The sequence below is a fragment of the Lepus europaeus genome, chromosome 15, assembly GCF_033115175.1.
Source record: "Lepus europaeus isolate LE1 chromosome 15, mLepTim1.pri, whole genome shotgun sequence".
NCBI classification, from domain to species: Eukaryota; Metazoa; Chordata; class Mammalia; order Lagomorpha; family Leporidae; genus Lepus; species Lepus europaeus.
Genome location: NC_084841.1, coordinates 52242256 through 52262015, shown reverse-complemented (window position 1 = coordinate 52262015; position 19760 = coordinate 52242256). Strand labels below are relative to the sequence as shown.

At 34.5% G+C, this 19760-nt stretch overlaps 1 protein-coding gene across 1 annotated transcript in view; it reads right to left on the bottom strand.

Moving 5' to 3' along the window:
* CWC27 (CWC27 spliceosome associated cyclophilin) overlaps positions 1-19760 on the bottom strand; it is a 239760-nt gene that overhangs the window by 204362 nt on the left and 15638 nt on the right. The window contains exons 4-9 of the mRNA XM_062211737.1: positions 18973-19116; positions 17145-17243; positions 16385-16488; positions 14627-14696; positions 2696-2775; positions 1383-1413 (exon numbers count right to left, since the gene is read on the bottom strand). Of these exons, the coding sequence (XP_062067721.1) occupies positions 1383-1413; positions 2696-2775; positions 14627-14696; positions 16385-16488; positions 17145-17243; positions 18973-19116 (528 nt within the window). The remainder of the gene's footprint in view (positions 1-1382; positions 1414-2695; positions 2776-14626; positions 14697-16384; positions 16489-17144; positions 17244-18972; positions 19117-19760) is intronic.

Below are 19760 nucleotides of genomic sequence, written 5' to 3'. Positions count from 1 at the left end.
TCTTCTACACCTCTTTTCCAATGGACACCTGTGGTCTTACATCAAGCTCTTCTGCAACATCCGCCCAATAGCTCTCCTTGATGTACTGCCTGTTTGCTCTAAGACATTGCCAATGGAGAGCTTTTTCAAATTGAAAGTTGACCATAGCATGCTTCTTTTTAATGACTATCTTTCAACTATTCTTTATTATTTTTAGGACCAAACTCCTCGCTATGGCATATGAAGTTCTGCAAAATTTGCCTGTCCTTTTACCTCTCCTATTGCATTCCTCATCATCATTGCACTCTGGTCACTGGCCTGCATCCAGCTCCTGGAACACACCAAACTCTCTCACCTCACAGCCTTTTGGACATGTAGTTCCCTTTACTTTAAACACTCTTCCTCCCTGCTCTACACAAGTCTCCCTCAAACTTTAAATCTTACTTTGTATTTCCTACAGAAGGGATAATATTCCTTATTCTTAGGATTTAGCATCTGTTTTCTGAGCAAGAGGGACTCCCACCTCCATGAATTCTTTTTGAACTAGTTAAATCTTTTTTTTTTTTTTTTAAAGATTTATTTATTTTAAAGTCAGAGTTACACAGAGAGAGGAGAGGTAGAAAGAGAGGTCCTCCATCCACTAGTTCACTCCTCAAATGACCGCAACGGCCGGAGCTGCGCTGATCCAAAGCCAGCAGCCAGGAGATTCTTCCAGGTCTCCCATGCAGGTACAGGGGCCCAAGGACTTGAGCCATCTTCTATTGCGTCCCTAGGCCATAGCAGAGAGCTGGATCGGAAGTGGAGCAGCTGGGTCTCGAACCGGTGCCCATATGGGATACCAGCGCTGCATGCCAGGGCGTTAACTCGCTGCGCCACAGCACTGGCCCATGGACTAATTAACTCTTACATATTAAGAGAAAAATCTTCCTTCTGTTTTGTTAGCTTTATTAGCCAGTACAACTAATTAGGGAAGAGATCTATAGTCTTGAATGAAGATCTTCTGAAACATGTACATAAAAAAGGAATACTACTATAGTCATAAACTACTATAAATGACTGACTTAAGCATTTCCTGTATTTCATGTAAAATGATCATCTAACAACTTTTAAACTTTTAACATAATAAAATAAAACCACAACTCTGAATTTTGAATATTCATGTAATATTATGTGAAAGGGAGAAAAAGCAGGCTAGAAATTCAGATATAAGTTTCCAGTTGTGAAAGGAAATATACATATGCATACATACAATCATGACAATTTTATTTTTATATTTCAAATATTTTAAAATTTTACATATATAATTATAAAAGTAATGTATATACGATTTTTAAGGAAGGTGACTAACATTTTTGAACTTTGTAAACTGCTTTAATTATATTGTCACTAAAATTAATACTCACATCATCTAAATCTGCTGCATCAGCTTTTTCACTACAAAAAAAGTAAAATAAATTTTTAGTTTGAAAGTAAAATTTAAAATTATGTAATCTAAAAATTTAGAATAGTTTTCTACAATAAAATTTCTGAAAATTTATTTCAACAAAGGAATTTCAGAATGGTATTATAAAGCAGGTGGGTCATTTTTTATAAACAGAAAAAGAGATATGCTCCAGGAACCAATATATGCATTTACCAATATTTTTCTAAAAATAGGAAACAACCACTAACAGAACTTTTTTTATGAACAAAATACTTACAGTAAACAATTTCCTCTATAAGCTTTAAGTATTTTGGCTATAAAAACCAAATTCTTTAAAAACAGGGGTGTTAAAAAAATATTGTCCTGAAGTAGGACTTTTGAAAATGAGCTAAACTGGGGGCCGGCACTGTGGCTCAGCGGGTTAAAGCCCTTGCCTGAAGTTCCGGCATCCCATATGAGCACCGGTTCTAGTCCTGGCTGCTCCACTTCTGATCCAGCTCTCTTCTATGGCCTGGGATAGCAGTAAAAGATGGCCCAAGTCCTTGGGCCCCTGCACCCATGTGGGAGACCTGGCAGAAGCTCCTGGCTGCTGGCTTCAGATCGGCGCAGCTCCGGCTGTTGCGGCCATCTGGGGAGTGAACCAGCGGATGGAAGACCTCTCTCTCTCTACCTCTGCCTCTCTGTAACTTTGCCTTTCAAATAAATAAATCTTAAAAAAAAAGAAAAAAGAAAATGAGCAAAACTAAGTATGAAAGTATTTTAGTCCCTCTTTGAGACACTGCCCCGATATATCTGGTGGTTATATTTAACATGAAGACATCTTCCCTTCTCAATGAGAAGCAGTGATGACAGTGAGAAAATTATTAAAAGCTTGTGAGTATATACACTTAGTGGATTGGCTCAAACTATGGTGGTGACTTTACAAAAACCTTTAAGGCTGATTTAGTTACTCATGACAGCAACTGAGATAAAAATCCTTCAAGGAAAAAGTTAGCAAAGAAATTCTGAGTTCAACCTTAAACTGTCAAAGCAAACAATTTTTAGCATTCAAACCATAGCATACATGTCTCACCTACATAATTAGTTCAACAAAGGTAGATAGCAAAAGTGACTAAGAGTGCCTCCTGCCATCACGTGAGGAGTCCTTCACTTCCATGATCAAAATGCTTCATTTTAGGGGCTCAATTCAAACATTTTTGACTTATGAGATCTAACTATTTACTAACAAAAGAAGCAAGAAAATCATCTGAGCCAGAAAACAAGAATTTTGGATCACATCAGACCCAGACTAACCTTTCAACAGCCGGAACAGAACTGAGATGTGGATCATCCTTAAGCAAGTCATGACTGCTTTTGCTTTTTCCCTTCATGCTCTGGAAAGGAATGTACATTAAAATCATGAGTCAAGAAATAAACAGTCTCCCAAAAGGATAAGTCTACGAATTTACATAAACTCTAGTACTGACATAAGGTGGATAGCAAAAGATATACTCCATAAACCCCTGGCCCAGCTGAGGAGCTGCAGCCTGCTGCCCGACAGACCTCCCCAGTGCAGGATGTGTTGCTTAAAACTTAGACTTTTAGTTTCAAGATGGAAGCTGCTCACTACCTCACCCTTCCAACTACTCACCACAAAATGAACAGTAAGAGGTTAGAACTCATAGAAACAAAGAATCATTTTTCATAAAAAATGTTAACTGGAATTTTAAAATATCAGGTAGAGAGATAAAAACACTTCCTCCTTTAAGCCCAATCTACCACTCTTATTTTGGAAAGAGGCTCTGAAATGTGACAGGTTTTCTTTTTCTGAGGAACATGTATGCCTTCAGAAATAGATGCCCAAGATGAAAATAGCAGATTTTTAAATTTCTGTATTAACACAGAATTCTCCACATTTGAAGATATAATGAATTAAAACGTGCTTATATTCCAGTGTACAAAAAACAAAAAAAACTTTTCTCAGTTAACCTAAATATTCTATTTGATGTTTAAGAAGTCCCTGAATCTGAATTACATCATTAATTTATATTTCTAATTCCACAACCTTATTTAAAGGAAAGATTAAAAAAAAAGGCAATATGTTAACTAATTACTTGATAATGTTTATCCAATTATGAAAGGTAAGGAGGAAAAGGTGAGGGGAAAAAAAAACTCAAAAGCAGAAAGTGGTGTGGTAGAAAGAATATGGGATAACAAAGATGGTTGTTAGACCAAGTGAGTTTCAAAATCTAATATTCCATAATTCTATGGATCTTACTACAGAATCTGTGCCATCTATGCAAGGATCTCTTTAGACCTCAGGAACTCTTGCCTACAAAATGGAAATAAAAATAGTAGCCTTGCCTGTTCCATACAAAAGAACTAAATGAGGTATGTTCAGAAGTATACCATGAACATAAAATGACCTAAGATAGAATAAAGCTAGAACATCTTCTATTCATGCTTTCTTGCCCTGAAATTCCTTCCTATTGCATCTCCAGTCATCAGGCTACCTTCTCTAATATAAGCTCTTACTCTATTAATGAGTTACTTTGTTTATTGACAAATGTTACTTTTTAATTATGAATGTAATAGATCTTTTTTTAAAAAAAAAGGGTCCTTTTTATAAAGTGTTCCTGAACATTGCTAAGAGAATAGATTTTAAATGTCCTTACCATAAAAAAAGATGAGCATGTAAGATAATGCAAATGTTAATCAGCTTGAAATAGTCACTGTACAGTGTATGAATATTTTAAAACATCATGTTGTATATGATAAAAATATATCTTTTGATGATCACTTTAAAATAATTATTTTTAAAAGCAGTTCTTATTTATTTCCCAAAACTTACTTTAAACAGCTTGAAGGGAAAACAAAAAACTTGCTTCCTAACTTAAAATAGGATTCAACAATGGTGGAAATTGTAAAATAATCTGAAAAATCATTATCATTTCAACTTTCAATTAACATTTTAAACTGAGTTAGCAGCAATTTTTAAGACAGATTCTGTAGCCCACTGAGAGCAAGTATACTGAGGAATAATTGAAGCAATTACAAGACAATTCCAAAAACAGTGAAAATGAATTCAGACATTTCTCTTTAATGCCAATGCTTTCTGAATAACCTATTTAAGATTTTTAATTATACCATCAGGTAACAATTACTTTAAAGGAAGAACAACCCAAAATATCTTTAAAATGTCTTTAAAATTACATAAAAGACTGCTAAAAGGTTTAGCCGCTGAACAAAACATTAAATATATTTATTTAATTCAGTGTAAAATGCTCCATAGCAAACTCAAAAACTGTCTGCAAGCCAATATAAAAATGAACATCAAAGGGGAGGTAGAAAAATCATATTACTATCTGGAAATACATACTCAAGAACAAAGAGGCAGTGAGATAGCACAAGCTACTAAATAGAGTAAAGGAAGGCAGAAAAGGGTGGAATGAAGGAAGGAAGGGAGGGAGGGAAGGAGGGAGGGAGAGAGAGAGGGAGGAAGGGAGGGAGGGAGGAATATGATTGATGGTACAGAGGAATAACACTGCCCAAGAAGCTTGAAAGTCTGGGACTCAATCTCTAATTCTACTGACGGTTAATTTTATGCGTTAACTTGGCTAGACCATGGTGTGCAGTTGTCTGGTCAAACACCAGTCTAGATGTTATAAAAGTATTTTAGATGAGATTAACATTTAAATTAGTAGGCTTTGAGACTACCTTCCACAATGTGGGTAGGCCTCATGTAATTAGGCCTGAAGAGCAAAGACTGAGTTTTCCCAAAGCAGCAATTCTACCCTAAGACCGTAACATAGAAACCCTGCCTGGGTTTCCAGCCTGCAGATTTCAGATTCATCAACTATTCTTCGAGTCTCCCATCTGTAGGCCCACTCTACACATTCTGGATTTGCCAGTTCCCACAATCACATGAGCTGATTCTGACTTTTCTCTCATACTCTTGGCCTATTGGTTGTTTTTTGTTTGTTTTAGTTTTGATTTTTCATTGGCAGGTACCCTCTGAGACCTTTAGCAAAGAACCAGAAACGCTTACTAGTTAAAAAAGGAATTTTAGGGGTTGGCATTGTAGCACAATGGGTTAAGCTGCTGCTGGTGATGCTGGTATCCCATACTGGAGTGCTGGTTGCAGCCCCAGCTGTTCTATTTCTGATCCAGCTCCTGCTATTGTGCCTGAGAAGGCAGTGGGAGTTGGCCCATGTATTTAGGCCCCTGTCACCCATGTGGGAGAAACAGATGGAGCTTCTGGCTTCCACATGGCTCAGCCCTGCCCATTGTCCATTTGCAGAGTAAATCAGTAGACAGAAGCTTGCTCTTTGTCTCTGTCTCTCCCTCTCTATCACTCTGCCTTTCAAAAAAATAAGTGGTTTTTAATTAAAAAAAAAAAAGAATTTTAGAAGACATTAAATCTATTTTCCTGTTCAAAGCAGGAATCGTTTTACCACCATGGCTGACAAGTCAACCCATGTCTCAACACCTAAAAGGTGCTGATTCACCTCCCCTCCAGTGTTTTTCAAATAGCCCCATTTAGTTTAGATATAGACTTGTGAGCCAAACAATGGCACCCAAAGATGTCCATGTTCTAATCTCCAGAAGCTGTGACTGTTCACTTATATGGCAAAAGGAACTTTGCCGATAAATTAAGGATTTTTGAGATAAGCAGATTATCCTAGATTATGAGAGTGGGGCTAAGGTAATCGCAAAAGTCTTTGCAAGTCAAAGGGAAAGCAAGAAAGTCAGTTTCAGGGTGGTGCAGCATGAGTAAGACTTTACCAGTGATTGCTGACTTTGAAGACGGAGGAAGGAGCCACAACAAGGAACAGAGAATGTCTATAGAGGTTGGATATACCTTTTTAAAGATTTATTTATTCATTTTGGAAGTCAGAATTACAGGGGGGAAGGGAAAGACAGAGAGAGAGAGAGAGAGAGAGAGAGAGAGATCGATCTTCCATCTGCTGGTTCACTCCACAGATCATAGCAATCGCTAGGGCTTGGCCAGGCAGAAGCCAGGAGTCAGGAGCTTCATCCAGGTCTCCCACATGGGTGTAGGGGCCCATACACTTGGGCTATCTTCCACTGCTTTTCCCAGGCTATTAGCAGGCAGCTGGATCGGAAGTGGAGTAGCTGGGACTCGAACAGTTGCACATATGGGATGCCAGCATCGCAGGATGTGGCTTTACCTTTCTGGCCCCTGGAAGTTGGATATTTAGCCCAGTGAAACCTATTTCAGACTTCTGATCTCCAGAACTGTAAGATACTAAACATGTTTTGCTTCAAGCCACTAAACTTATGACAACAGCAATACAAAGCTAAAAAAAAAACGTTTAACATCTTAAAACTATTAAATATAAACAACCAGAAAGATAGGTGGGGTACAATTTAATATAAGCGTAGAAACACTTTATAAATTAGACTGCGTAACTCTTCTGACAGCCTCTATGCAAATGGCCTAGTACCATTTTCTGTGTCTTGCCTACCCTGACCTCCAACCTTTGGGGGAAAAGTTCAACTTCATGGAATAAACTAAAAGAGGACAAAACTTTCTTTACTTTCAAAAGTGCTGAATTTGACGACCACTTATTGTGGGTGAGCAAAAGGCCTTCTAAAATTTTGGGTATGAAGTGAATGTTAAAATGTCTTGAAATGACAGAAATATTATGCATATCATTATGAAAGTGGCACAATTTGAGTATGGTATTAAAATTTAGCTAATGAGAGACTTTTAAAATGGACCTGCCACTTCACTTGCCTTATGAAACCTACTTGCCTAATTATAAGCTTTACTTGGAAAGTATTTTCCAAGCATTTTGAGTTATACATAAGGTTTCATGAATAAATTTTAAGCCAATACAGATATTTGAATGAAACACTTAATAAAACGATATGAAAGCCGGCGCCGCGGCTCACTAGGCTAATCCTCCGCCTTGCGGCGCCGGCACACCGGGTTCTAGTCCCGGTCGGGGCACCGATCCTATCCCGGTTGCCCCTCTTCCAGGCCAGCTCTCTGCTGTGGCCAGGGAGTGCAGTGGAGGATGGCCCAAGTGCTTGGGCCCTGCACCCCATGGGAGACCAGGAGAAGCACCTGGCTCCTGCCATCGGATCAGCGCGGTGCGCAGGCCGCAGCGCGCTACCGCGGCGGCCATTGGAGGGTGAACCAACGGCAAAAGGAAGACCTTTCTCTCTGTCTCTCTCTCTCTCTGTCCACTCTGCCTGTCAAAAATTAAAAAAAAAAAAAAAAAAAAAAAAAAAAAAAAAAAACGATATGAAGAGAAGACTTCTGCAGATAAAAAAAAAAAAACTTTTAAGTACTTGAACTCTAGGATCATATTTTTACTTATTTTTTGCTGCTCCAAAGTATATCTAATCCCTTAAGCATTTCCTACGTGAGCTGGTTTTGGCATCATCCCCACTCCTCACTACCCTCCCTTGCTCTGAATTCATCTAATTTGTCAGTATCTTTCTTACATGTGTTCAGAACTAAAAAACATTCTGCCAATGTGATCTAAACAATGCAGAGAATGTTAAATTCCTTATTCTTGGAGCTTATGCTTAATAATTCAGCTAGGGCTTGCAGGCTATTAAGTTAAATCTACTCAGCTGATTTTATTAAACTAAAGTACAGAATTTACATGGATTCCTATTACACTTCATCTCACCAGTTCAAATAATGAGGCACAAGTTGGCAACAAAGCACCCTTTGGGCAGAAGTATTCAATTAACTATAAATCTATCTGGCTGCACTATCTCCCAGATCACATTTCTTCATGTTGTCCCCAAGACTATCACGGCATAGTCTGACAATGTGCTTTTCTGAACTCAAGATATGATTATTATGGCTTCTCTCTATCATGCAATCCTATCAAAAAGGAAACGAAGTCAGTCTGGCAAGTCACTTAACCAGGGTCTCAGTTTCCTCACCTATAAAGAAAGGAAGTTGGACTAGATTCTTTTGAGCTATAAAATTCTATGGTTCTAAAGAGATTTTATCAGGTTGTAGAAAGATACTGAAACAAATAATGAAAGAAAGCTAACCCATGTGAGAGAGGTACCCTGTCATGAATAGATGCATGGAGTGAAGAAGTGTGTGTAATCTCACACTGATAATCCATAAACCAGAGGGGACTCTCAGTTCTCCTTTCACATAAACTAAAGCTTCAATTCAGACTTTACCAATTAACTTGGGATCCGTCAGACAGGTTCTGGAATAAAGCTTAACACTGTGGAGTCACTGAAAAAAGAAACTTGATAAGCAAATCAATACTGAAACAATTATTTTTAAGCCCTTCAAAAATATTTCATTTCATGAAACCACTCAAACTACAAATTGTTCTTCATCATTAAAAAAGACATTTACTCGGCTTTGCCTCTAGTTCACTCATACATTTAAAAACTGTAAGGCTAATTTTTTAAAAAATATATATTTTTGGGGCATATTTTTCCAATATGCAGGATTGTCTTCCTTTTCTTATTAAAGTTTCATCTAAAAGGTAAAATGTATTTGAAGGGTGCTCAAAGTCTAAAGAACATAGCAAAATAAACAAAAATGTACGTTCGTTTGGATTTTCTTCTTCAGAACGTATTTCAAGCACTCTAAACCAATCTTTCCTCTAAGCTAGTAAATTTCAACAATGCCGTTGCTGTTGTTTTATTTTCGGTAATTAAAGTCAACCACAGATTCATTACATAAAGCTGACAAAACACTTACCATCTACAGGCCAAGAGCCCTATGCATACGGAAAACGGGTTGTTGTGTCATAATGTTCGGGTGTACACCTATGCTCTAAGGCTATATACACTATCATCTGGGTCCCTCTGAGAGTGCTCCAGGGCACTCAGCCAGTTGTGCCACAGTTAAGGATTCCTTTACATAAGAGGGGTGAGCTGCTGGTGAAGTCTTCAACCAGCCCTTATGACTGCCATATAATAATTATGATCATATTGAGATTGATATACTTTGCTCCCCAAGAATTAAATAGCAGTGACAAATTTAGCATATTGTTTTGACATCTGACATTCAAAAACATATTTCATTTCAAGACTTCGTGACATATCAAAATAAGAACTGTAAGGACTATCTACAGCCTTAATTAGTACACATTATTTCTGTATTACAAAAAGAAAAATGAGGCTCAAAAAGACTAGTTTATTAAATATCACAGAATATCAGTGGAAAATGGTGTTTCTTCCCCACCCCACCCTCTGCCAGAAAACTTTTATTTAAGGAAAAGTTCACACACTTCATAATTCTGCTTTAAGAACATGGTGATTCTTTCCACCATGGTGTTTATGAGTTTGTATCCATGATGTTTCTATTCACACTGTACTCAGGGATGAGAGTTTATCTTCAGCACACATGCCCAGGCAGAAAGTAAAGTATATAATGTTGGAGTAGGATATATGCTTATTGTATAATAAAGCAAAAAATTTTTGGAAGTAAAATGTAAAATACCAGATGAAAGGCAGAGTTAGGTAAAAAATAAATAAATAAATAAATAAAGATCAAGAAAATTAAAAAAGGCATTTTGAAAAAATGGCACTTTAGGTGCTGGAAATAAATATGACATTAACATCCAGTAGTAGGATAGGACATTTCAGGCAAGGGAAAGAAGGTGTACTTTTTAAAAAGGAAAGACCAGGCATCCATGTAAAGCAGCAAACCATGGTAATCTATTAAAGCAGTGTTTCCTACATTTCCCTGGTATGAATGCCAGGAGGATTCATTGGAAGTTCAGCTTCCCAGGCCACTCCTTTGGAAACTCTGAATCAGTGGGTCTGAGATTGGGCAAAATAATCCCAATTTTTAAAGAGAACCACAAGTGATTTTTATCAGCAAGGAAGTTTAAGAAACACTAAGTTAAAGGTCAGAGTTGATGAAAGGGAGTTATGAAAACAGAATCTTCATACAATGGTCCAAGAAATTTGGTCTTATTTTTATAGTCAACAGACAGCAACAGTCACATTTTAAGCTTCAGGAAAGTTACTTTGGTAGTCATGAGTGAAAAGAAAAGACAAGCAGATAGAAGACAAGCTTGCAGACTTATACTATAACAATCAAGGCTACAAGTAACAAAGGTAGTGGCAAATCAAATCCAAAGGAAAAAACAGATTTGAGATAAATCTTGGATGAAAAATTGTTAGGACAGTGCTAAAGTGAAAAAAAAAATATCAGAAAAAAAAATCAGAACTGAACATAAAGTTCCTCATTGGAGGATTCTGATATAAGAAACAGAAAGAGAAGTCACAAGACAGATGCAAGGTTGATAAGAAAGGATAATGAATTACGTCTTGGCCAGTGGTTGGGCAATTTGTAAGATATTCGAATAGAGAGGTGTGCAGAAGGTAGCTAGCCTAGATGGAGAGAGATTAAATTTATCACACAAGCACCCACCATTAAGGAGTCAAAGGAGAGAAATATGATGACACAATACTAGGATAACACCACTTATTTGATAATAGACTATGAATTATGATTTTTTGAGCAGAAAGGAAAGATTTTACTTGTCTTTCTAAACTGTTTGAAGTGTTTTTCAGGTAACTTGATATAATCTGTGGTGGTGTCCTTTCACATTTCAATCTTCCAGCAAAATAAATTGCTTTTGGAGTATAAATTTATAATACTCAGTATAATTTAAACATAATATTCTTTCTATTTTATGCAATAGAAGGCAGCAGAAGAAAGATAAGCTTTCAACATTTAACACATGTTGCTGCGATAAAAAGAAGAAATTCAGCTGAATTCTTAGTGAAGGCAATCTGAAAATAACTATGAACAAAACTCACTTCAGACCAGAAATTCAATTTCAAGAAAAAGGCAGAAGAACAAACTCCTTTCTCCTACCCTTGTTCTCCAAGGCTGTTCAACCTGGCATCTAGGGCATGGGAGTTGTGTATATTCTGAAATATACACAAGAGAAATGCCAGATTATTTTCAAAGGATCTCCAATTAGACTCACAGCTGACTTTTCAACAGAAACCCTACAGGCTAGGAGACAACAGAGGGACACAGTCCAAGTCTTAAATGAAAAAGACTGTCAACCCAGAATATTGTACCCTGCAAAGGTCTCATTTATGAATAAAGGTGAAATAAAGACTTTCCATAACAAATAGAAATTGAAAATTTCTCACCACTCATCCAGCCTTATAAAAGATGTTTAAGGATGTGCTACATACAGAAACACAGAAAGATAGTCATTATTATGATACAATGTGAAAGCAGAAAATCTCCCAGTAAAATTACAAAGAAAATCCAAAACAAACAATAGGAATATTTATGGAAAAATGGCAGGGCCAAATCACCACTCTCACCATTGCTATTCAATATAATCTTGGAAGGTTTAGCCACAGTCATTAGGCAAGAAAAACAAATCAAAGGGATCCAATGGGAAAGGCACAAGTCAAATTATTCCTATTTACAGATGACATGATTCTATATATAGGGGAACCAAAACATTCCACTAAAAGACTATTGGAATTCATAAAAGAGTTCAGGAAAGTGGCAGGATATAAAATTAACATAAAACAGTCAACAGCCTTCGTATACACAGACAACGCCATGGCTGAAAAAGAACTTATAAGATCAATCCCATTCACAATGCCCACAAAAAAATAAATAAATAAATAAACACCTTGGAATGCATTTAACCAAGGAGGTACAAGATCTCTACAATGAAAATTACAAAATATTAAACAGATAGAAGACACACACACAAAAAAGGAAAAATCTTCCATGTTTGTTGAAGAATTAATCATCAATATGTCCTTACAACAGAAAGCAACTTACAAATTCAATGTGATCCCCAGCAAAATACCAATGACATTCTTCTCAGATATAGAAAAAATGATGCTGAAATTCATAGGGAAACACAAAAGACCTATAATAGCTAAAGCAATCTTATTCCACAAAAACAAAGCTAGAGGCATCACAATGCCAGATTTCAAGAGATACTACAGGACAGTTATAATCAAAATGGTCTGGTACTGGCACAAAAACAGATGGTTAGACCAATGGAAGGGAACAGAAATGCCAGAAATCAATCCATGCATCTGTAACCAACTTACCTTTGACAAAGGAGCTAAAATCAATCCCTGGAGAAAGGACAGTCTCTTCAACAAATCGTGCTGGGAAAATTGGATCTCCAAATGCAGAAGTATGAAACAATACCCCTATCTTATACCTTATACAAAAATCAACTCAAAATGGATGAAGGATATAAATCTATGACCCAATATCTTAAAATTACTAGAAGATTACATTAGGGAAATTCTAGAAGTCATAGGCATAGGCAAAGACTGCTTGGAAAAGACCCCAGCCAAATGACAAATGACAAACTTCTCCACTGCAAAAGAAACACTCAGCCAAGAAAAGAGACAAATGGCAATACAGGAGAAAATATTTGCAAACTATGAAACTGATAAAGGATTAATATCCTGAATCTATAAAGAGCTCAAGAAACTCAACAACAAAACTAACAATGCAGTAAAGAAATAGGCAAAGGACTTGAACAGGTATTTTTCAAGAGAGGAAAATCAAATGGCCAACAGAAACTTGAAAAAATGCTCAGGATCACTAACCATCACAATTAGGTTTCACCTCACCCCAGTTGGAAAGGCTCTCATACAGAGATCAACGAACAATAAATGCTGGCGAGGATGTAAGACAAAAGGTACCTTATCCACTTTTGGTGGGAATGTAAACTAGTAGGGTCATTGTGGAAGATGGTATGGATATACCTCAGAAAGTTGAAAATAGATATACTAAACAGTCATACCATACCATATGACCCAACAATCCCATTCCTGGCAGTTTACCTGAATGAAATGAAATCAGCATATGAAAAAATGACCTGTGCTCCCATGTTTATTGCAGCTCAAATCACAATAACTAAGATATGAAATCAACCCACATGTCCATCAATTAATGACTAGATAAAGAAATTATGCTCAATATTATTTGGAATACTACTCATCCCTAAAAAAGAATAGAATCCTGTCTTTTGTAACAAAATAGCTGCAACTAGAAGCCATAATGCTTAATGAAATAAGTCCCAAAAAGACAAATACCATATGTTTTCCCTGATCTGTGGTAACTAATAGAGCATCAAGAATGTAATGTATAGGAGTGAAATTGACATTTGGAAATTCTATGATTGTTTAAAGCCCTTTGTCTTTACTGTTGAGGCACAGTATTTTTTTCTTCTTACTTTTTGTTGAATTTTTTAGGATAGGGATAATCTTATGGCTATAAATTAAACTGAAAGGATATCATTGTAAATATTAAGAATAAAGCAAGAGATGAAGGAGGAGGATGGGTGGGAGTTTGGGCTGGAGGAATTGTAGGGTAGGAAATATCACTATGTTCCTAAATCTACATATATGAAATATATAAAATTTGTATACATTTAATAAAATTTTAAAAAAAGAAATGGATGACTGTATTAAACAACTAAGATAAGGCTGGCTATAGCTTTAATTATCACAACAAAGACTGAATTTAATCCTCTGGGTTTCAGTGTTCACTAACTTTCAAGAAAAAAAAGACATATTAGAACCTTGGGAGTAAAAATCCTTGAAGATGATCGTCTTAGATGATGATACATACCAGAATCACTGCTCTAAACAATGACATGACACTGTGTTTCTGTACTGAGTATTGTGATGAAAGTGAAAAGGGGAAAACCACACTTTTTGGTCTAAGTCCATGTATTTGAGTTCAGTTCCCAGTTACAGCTACTTACTAGCTGTGTGACTTTGAGCAAATTGTAACCTATCTATATTTGAATTTTTTCACAGGTAAAATAAGAATAATAACATCCATCTCAAAGGTTATAATGAGAAGAAATGAAACAAAAAATATATAAATAACATTAAGGATGAATATAAGAGTTTTAGTCTATTATAATAATAATGACAAAAATAATCATAATTATCATATAGCAAACCAATTAAACAAATAGCAATTAAGATCTGAGTAAGTTCAACTACTCAAAAAATTATATTTCTAAGTGATAGAAAAATGCCATATTTTAAAAATAATTTTTATTTTTTACAAAATTAATAAATTATTTACAGAAATTCTAATTTTGAGAGCAAATATCTCAAAGTTGCAAATATGACTAACTACAAACCATCATACAAATCAATGCAATGAACATTACTGAATGTGTAACATGTAAAACATGGTGTTCCAGTACAGCAGGAGATATAACTCAGAAAAGAGGTTTAATTAGTGATTACCTGACTGACTCGATTTACTTCTTCCTCTTCTTCCTCAGCTTCTTCTCCAAATGAAAGTAAACTAAAATTTCTAGTTTAAAAAAATAAAGAAAATTAGAAGAAAAAGTTAAATGAAACTTGTAAGTACCCTATTTTCCAAAGCAACAAAACAGAATATACAATGTTTTAAAAAGAAAGTATTAGTTAGTATGATGCAAAAGTATCCTATATTTTCAGTATAATGTTAAGCCTTTGCCTTAGACCACTGATGTTTCATGCATTATTATAAACTAATGACTAAAAACCCATCCTGAGCATTACCATTAAATAGACTGTCAAGCATGACAAAAATAATCGAACTCTGTATAATTATCAAAATTGGTAGCAAAATGGAGATTTCTGGCAAACTAATAAATATACAACCGAGAACACTAAAAATGGAGAGCAATTAATCTAGAATTTGGCAAAATATGTCAATATTTTAAAATTAATAAGGTACACAAAACTGTCAGACAAAAAAAATACCAGCAATAAACTTTAAAATGAAAGTAGTCAGTGGTAAGAAAAAAATTGTCTCCACTGATCCTTCAAACTAGGGTAAATCTCAAATAATATAAACAACAAATTATTAAAATTTACTCCCGAATATTAGAAAATTAAAGATTTGGAAAATTTTTTTTCCCAAAACCTAGATGCAATCAATGGCTACCAAACATCCCTAATATACTTCCTGTGAATGAAAAGAAAACACACCAAAAAAAACTAACTTTGCGCTTATTGTAAAGATAAGTCATATTGATGAAATGCCACATAAGAATATAGTGACAATGACCTTTCATCCAGAGATAAATTAGTCAAAATGAATGAATCAAGAAATAAAAGGAAATCAAATACACAAGCTTTACTTGAATAAAAAGTTATGTTGCCAGGAAGCATCAACTGTTTAACTGGCTGATGTCTGATAGAATATCCAGGAAAGAAACTAATATGTATTGAATATCTACACTGTTTGATGTTTCCATATAGCCCCTATGAGTTAATCTTCATGACAACCAGGTGTTGTACTTATTAGAATCTTCCTTTTGTAACATAAAGCAATGAATTTCAGGAAAATAAACTTTGCTTCTCACTAATTGTGTTGGTCAGGATTATATATAGAATTGTCTGACTCTAACATTTATAAATACAATAAAATCTCTAATAAAGATGCTACAATTCAGTAAAGAGAAAACTGAACTCCAACTCTTACCATTTTACTAATATAGACAGTAGTAATAATGTAAAGATTCTTATCACAAAATACTGAAATTCATTTTAAAATTTCTTATTGTTTTGAAGCCTATCTTAAGCAAATAATCTAGAATATTGAATGAAAATTTTATGTTTTAAAATGTTTATAAAAAGATTATTTTAATTACACCAAAAATAAGGGATGGAAGTTACAGTCTTTAAAAATATTCTTTATACTTTTCTCTACTTTCCAAATACTTCATACTGAGTGACTACATGTGTTAATTTTTAAAAAGCCAAACTAGAGTTTTTCAATTCATGTGTATAACTGAGTGAGGATAAAATATTTATTAACATAGGTTTCATATAGACATATGAGATGACATAATTTCATCTTTAGGAAAAAAACACGCTGACAATAACCACATCTTCTTCATTCAAACTAGTCTTTCTCTTGCTAGAAAACAATTATCATAAAGAGAAATAAAATAAACCAAGTGAAATAGAGTTGCTTTTCAAATTGAAGAAAAATCTTTCTACTATGATTACTTTGTGCCTTTAGGTTTCAGTTTCTTTACTTCCTCCTCTGGTTTCTCTTTTTTTGGCTTTTTAATTTCCCTTGGAATGATGTCATCAAATGGATTAAACAAAACCTATGAAAAGAAATAGTTTAAAAACATTATTCCATTGTTTTAATTTCACAAAAGAGGAAAACCAATATTTACTGTCACTGACATTGGTGTCTGCAGTTTTCTTCCCACATAAATGTTATTAGTATAGTGACATATCTATATCTATATCTATCCATAGATATATCTATATATCTATATCTATATATATATATACATCTATATATATATCACTTATGCCGCCTCATTGGATTCTCCTAATAATCCTTTATTCTATTAAGTAAGTGATACTGTATTTTATTCCCATTTACAAAAGGAAAAAATATTTAAGAAAACTTAAATGATACATAAAGTAACAAAGTGAAGTGTTTTGACCTTTGTAAGAATCTTTCTGACTCAATGAACGATCACTCTTCAATTACTTATGAAGTCATTTCTTCAGGCTAATTCCTCTAACTTTCTATTAAGAGTTAAGCTTTTTAATCATTGGATTTTCAGCTAAAGTTTCATCTTTGAATTCTAAACCTCTAATAAAATATTCTTCATCAGAACTTGAGCATAAATAGAGATAAAATCTGAGATATGAGATTAATTTGGTAAAAAGTCTTCACCTAATAGTTTAAAAATCCCTCTTAAATAACAAGTTAAGTGCTATATCTCATAATAATTATACTCCCTACCTCAGAACTTTTTATTTTGTGTGGGTTCCGTGGTCTTTCATCATCATCAATATCTACTTCTGTCAGTCGCAACATGTTATACACTGTATCCCCTGTAACCTATCAAATAAAAATATAAAATGTAATTTCAAATTATTGTATTCAATTTTTCAATTAAGAGGAATATTTGAAAAGATTTTTAAAATAACTAAAAGGGTATTTCATAGTATTACATAACAGCATATGTTTTAAGTAATACAAATAAAGCAGCTTCATCTTAAGGGAAAAGCAATAGATGGAATTCTATCCCTCAATAAGCTTTTTGGGAAATGTCCAAAATATAGTTAGCATCAGTTTTTACTAAAATAAAAATACAGTGCAAAACAACTTCTAACTGAATGATTACTTTTCATTTAAACATCAAAAACAAATTTAGAATCTAGCACAGAAAAAACAAATAATATCAATAATAACGTAGTAAGTGCTTTATAGATATTACCTCATTTAAAACTCATAAATATCCTTCAACTAGGAACTATCATTATCCTCATTACACAAATGAAGAAATTGAATCTCAAAGAAGCATTAGAGCCAACAGTGATTGCTTTTCCAACTTCTAATATGCTATATGTTATCTCTAGTGTGTCAGTTATATCAATTGTAAAAAATGGTAGAAAATGGCTACTTAAATCCCATTTTTTATACACTCTTATATTTTAAAAATAATGGAGGAAAAGAGGAAATGTATGAATAGCATACAAACTGCTTTGGAGTGGTTCAAAAGAATGTGCCTGTACATATTTCCTAACACATGTTGTTAAGTACTGAGCAATAACATTGATTTTTCATGATTTTAATGTTATTTTCATTCAGCATTTCCAAAATTTTATAAATACAACAGATTTTCCAATTGTACCAACTTGTTTTTTTCCCTTTCATCATCACAAAATCCAGTTTTACCAAGGATATAGGAGAAACAATTTTTACTGGACCAGCAGAGGGGGCTGATACACTAGTGATGTCTCAAATGCCTAAAACTAAGACTTAAAATATACTCATATATGAATACATTTGAGACGAGAGATGAATGAGAAAAAAATCCATTTTTAAAGAGAATTGTTGAAAATTCTACAGAAACAGCGCTCCTTGCTATGGTAATGAATGCAAATGGGATTAAATAGGTACTTGCATCTCCTGTATTTCAGTGTCAGCACAACTTTCACTTTAAAGGTAAGGGAATTCATCATTAATAAAAAAAACTTTAAAGTGCTAAATGTAATTACCTAAGGGTCTTTCTAAAACTGTAAAAACAATATTGGCTGAATGGCATAGTAACTAATACCACTACCATAGCTTTAAAGAAAGACCATAGCTTTAAAGAAAGCAGCTGTGTTCAGCTGCTCCTCTTCTGATCCAGCTCTCTGCTATTATGGCCTGGGAAGGCAGTGGAAGATGGTCCAAGTGATTGGACCCCTGCACCCACATTGGAGACCCAGAAAAAGCGCCTGGCTCCTGGCTTTGGATCGGCCTAGTGCAGACTGTTGCAACCATTTGGAAAGTGAACCAGCAAATGAAAGACCTTTCTCTCTGTCTCTCCCTTTATCTGTCTGTAACTCTGTCTCTCAAATTAAAAAAATAAAATCTATATCTACCTATATATATATACACACACACACACATATATATAATATATAAAATAAATGCTTTTTTTTATAAAAGAAATACTTTTATAAAGGAAGCTCTTAGATAAGTTAATCATATATATATATATATATATATATCACAGAAGATTAACGAATAACATAAAACCAAAGACCAAACTGTAAGTGTAAGATAAGTAGACACTAACCTTTCCAAAGATGGTGTGTTTATTATTAAGTTCATCTGCTCGACCCAATGTAAAGAAAAATTGACTGCCATTATCATGAGGACCAGCATTTGCCATGGCAACCAGTCCTCTCCTATTAAAACGCAACCGAGAGTGAAATTCATCCTGAGGTACAAAAAAAAAAATTTAGAGAATGTCCTCAGTTATAAGATATTTCAAATTCAATTGATTATTTACCTGACCAGTAAGATCTCAAAATACTGCTAACAAAAATGGTAAGTTTAATTTAACTGACTTTTAAGTATAATCAAGTCCAATATTTATACTTTTAATGCACTTAAACTAGAAATCACTAACCTATAAGTATATTCTAGACATACTAAGCCACAGATCAGCATATTTTGCGGAAAGCTGTCTGCTAACATGCAGGGGAAGGGTACTCATTTGGGAATAGATTTCTAAGATTCACTTCCCTATTAGTATCCTTCAAAACCATCCAAGCTTTTAAAATCTTTCATTTCTTCAAGAAAACAATGTTGAGTCATTGCGGAGTCTTCAGGTAATACTCACCATCTCATTATAAATGTCATAAAACAATTGCTTTCTTCTCATTTTTTAATTAAAGGAATTTATCCTGATTATGTTAAATGATTTCACTGTGTTTTCTGAAGTCCTAAGTTGAATCTTCTCTGAACTGGCAGTGGTCCAATCTGCTAGTTTCCGAAAGGGCAGGAGCAAGCCTTTCTAAGATGGTTTTCTTGCATGACAGGGTTACTTAACACATACATAAGCCACTTTGTTTACAGAAT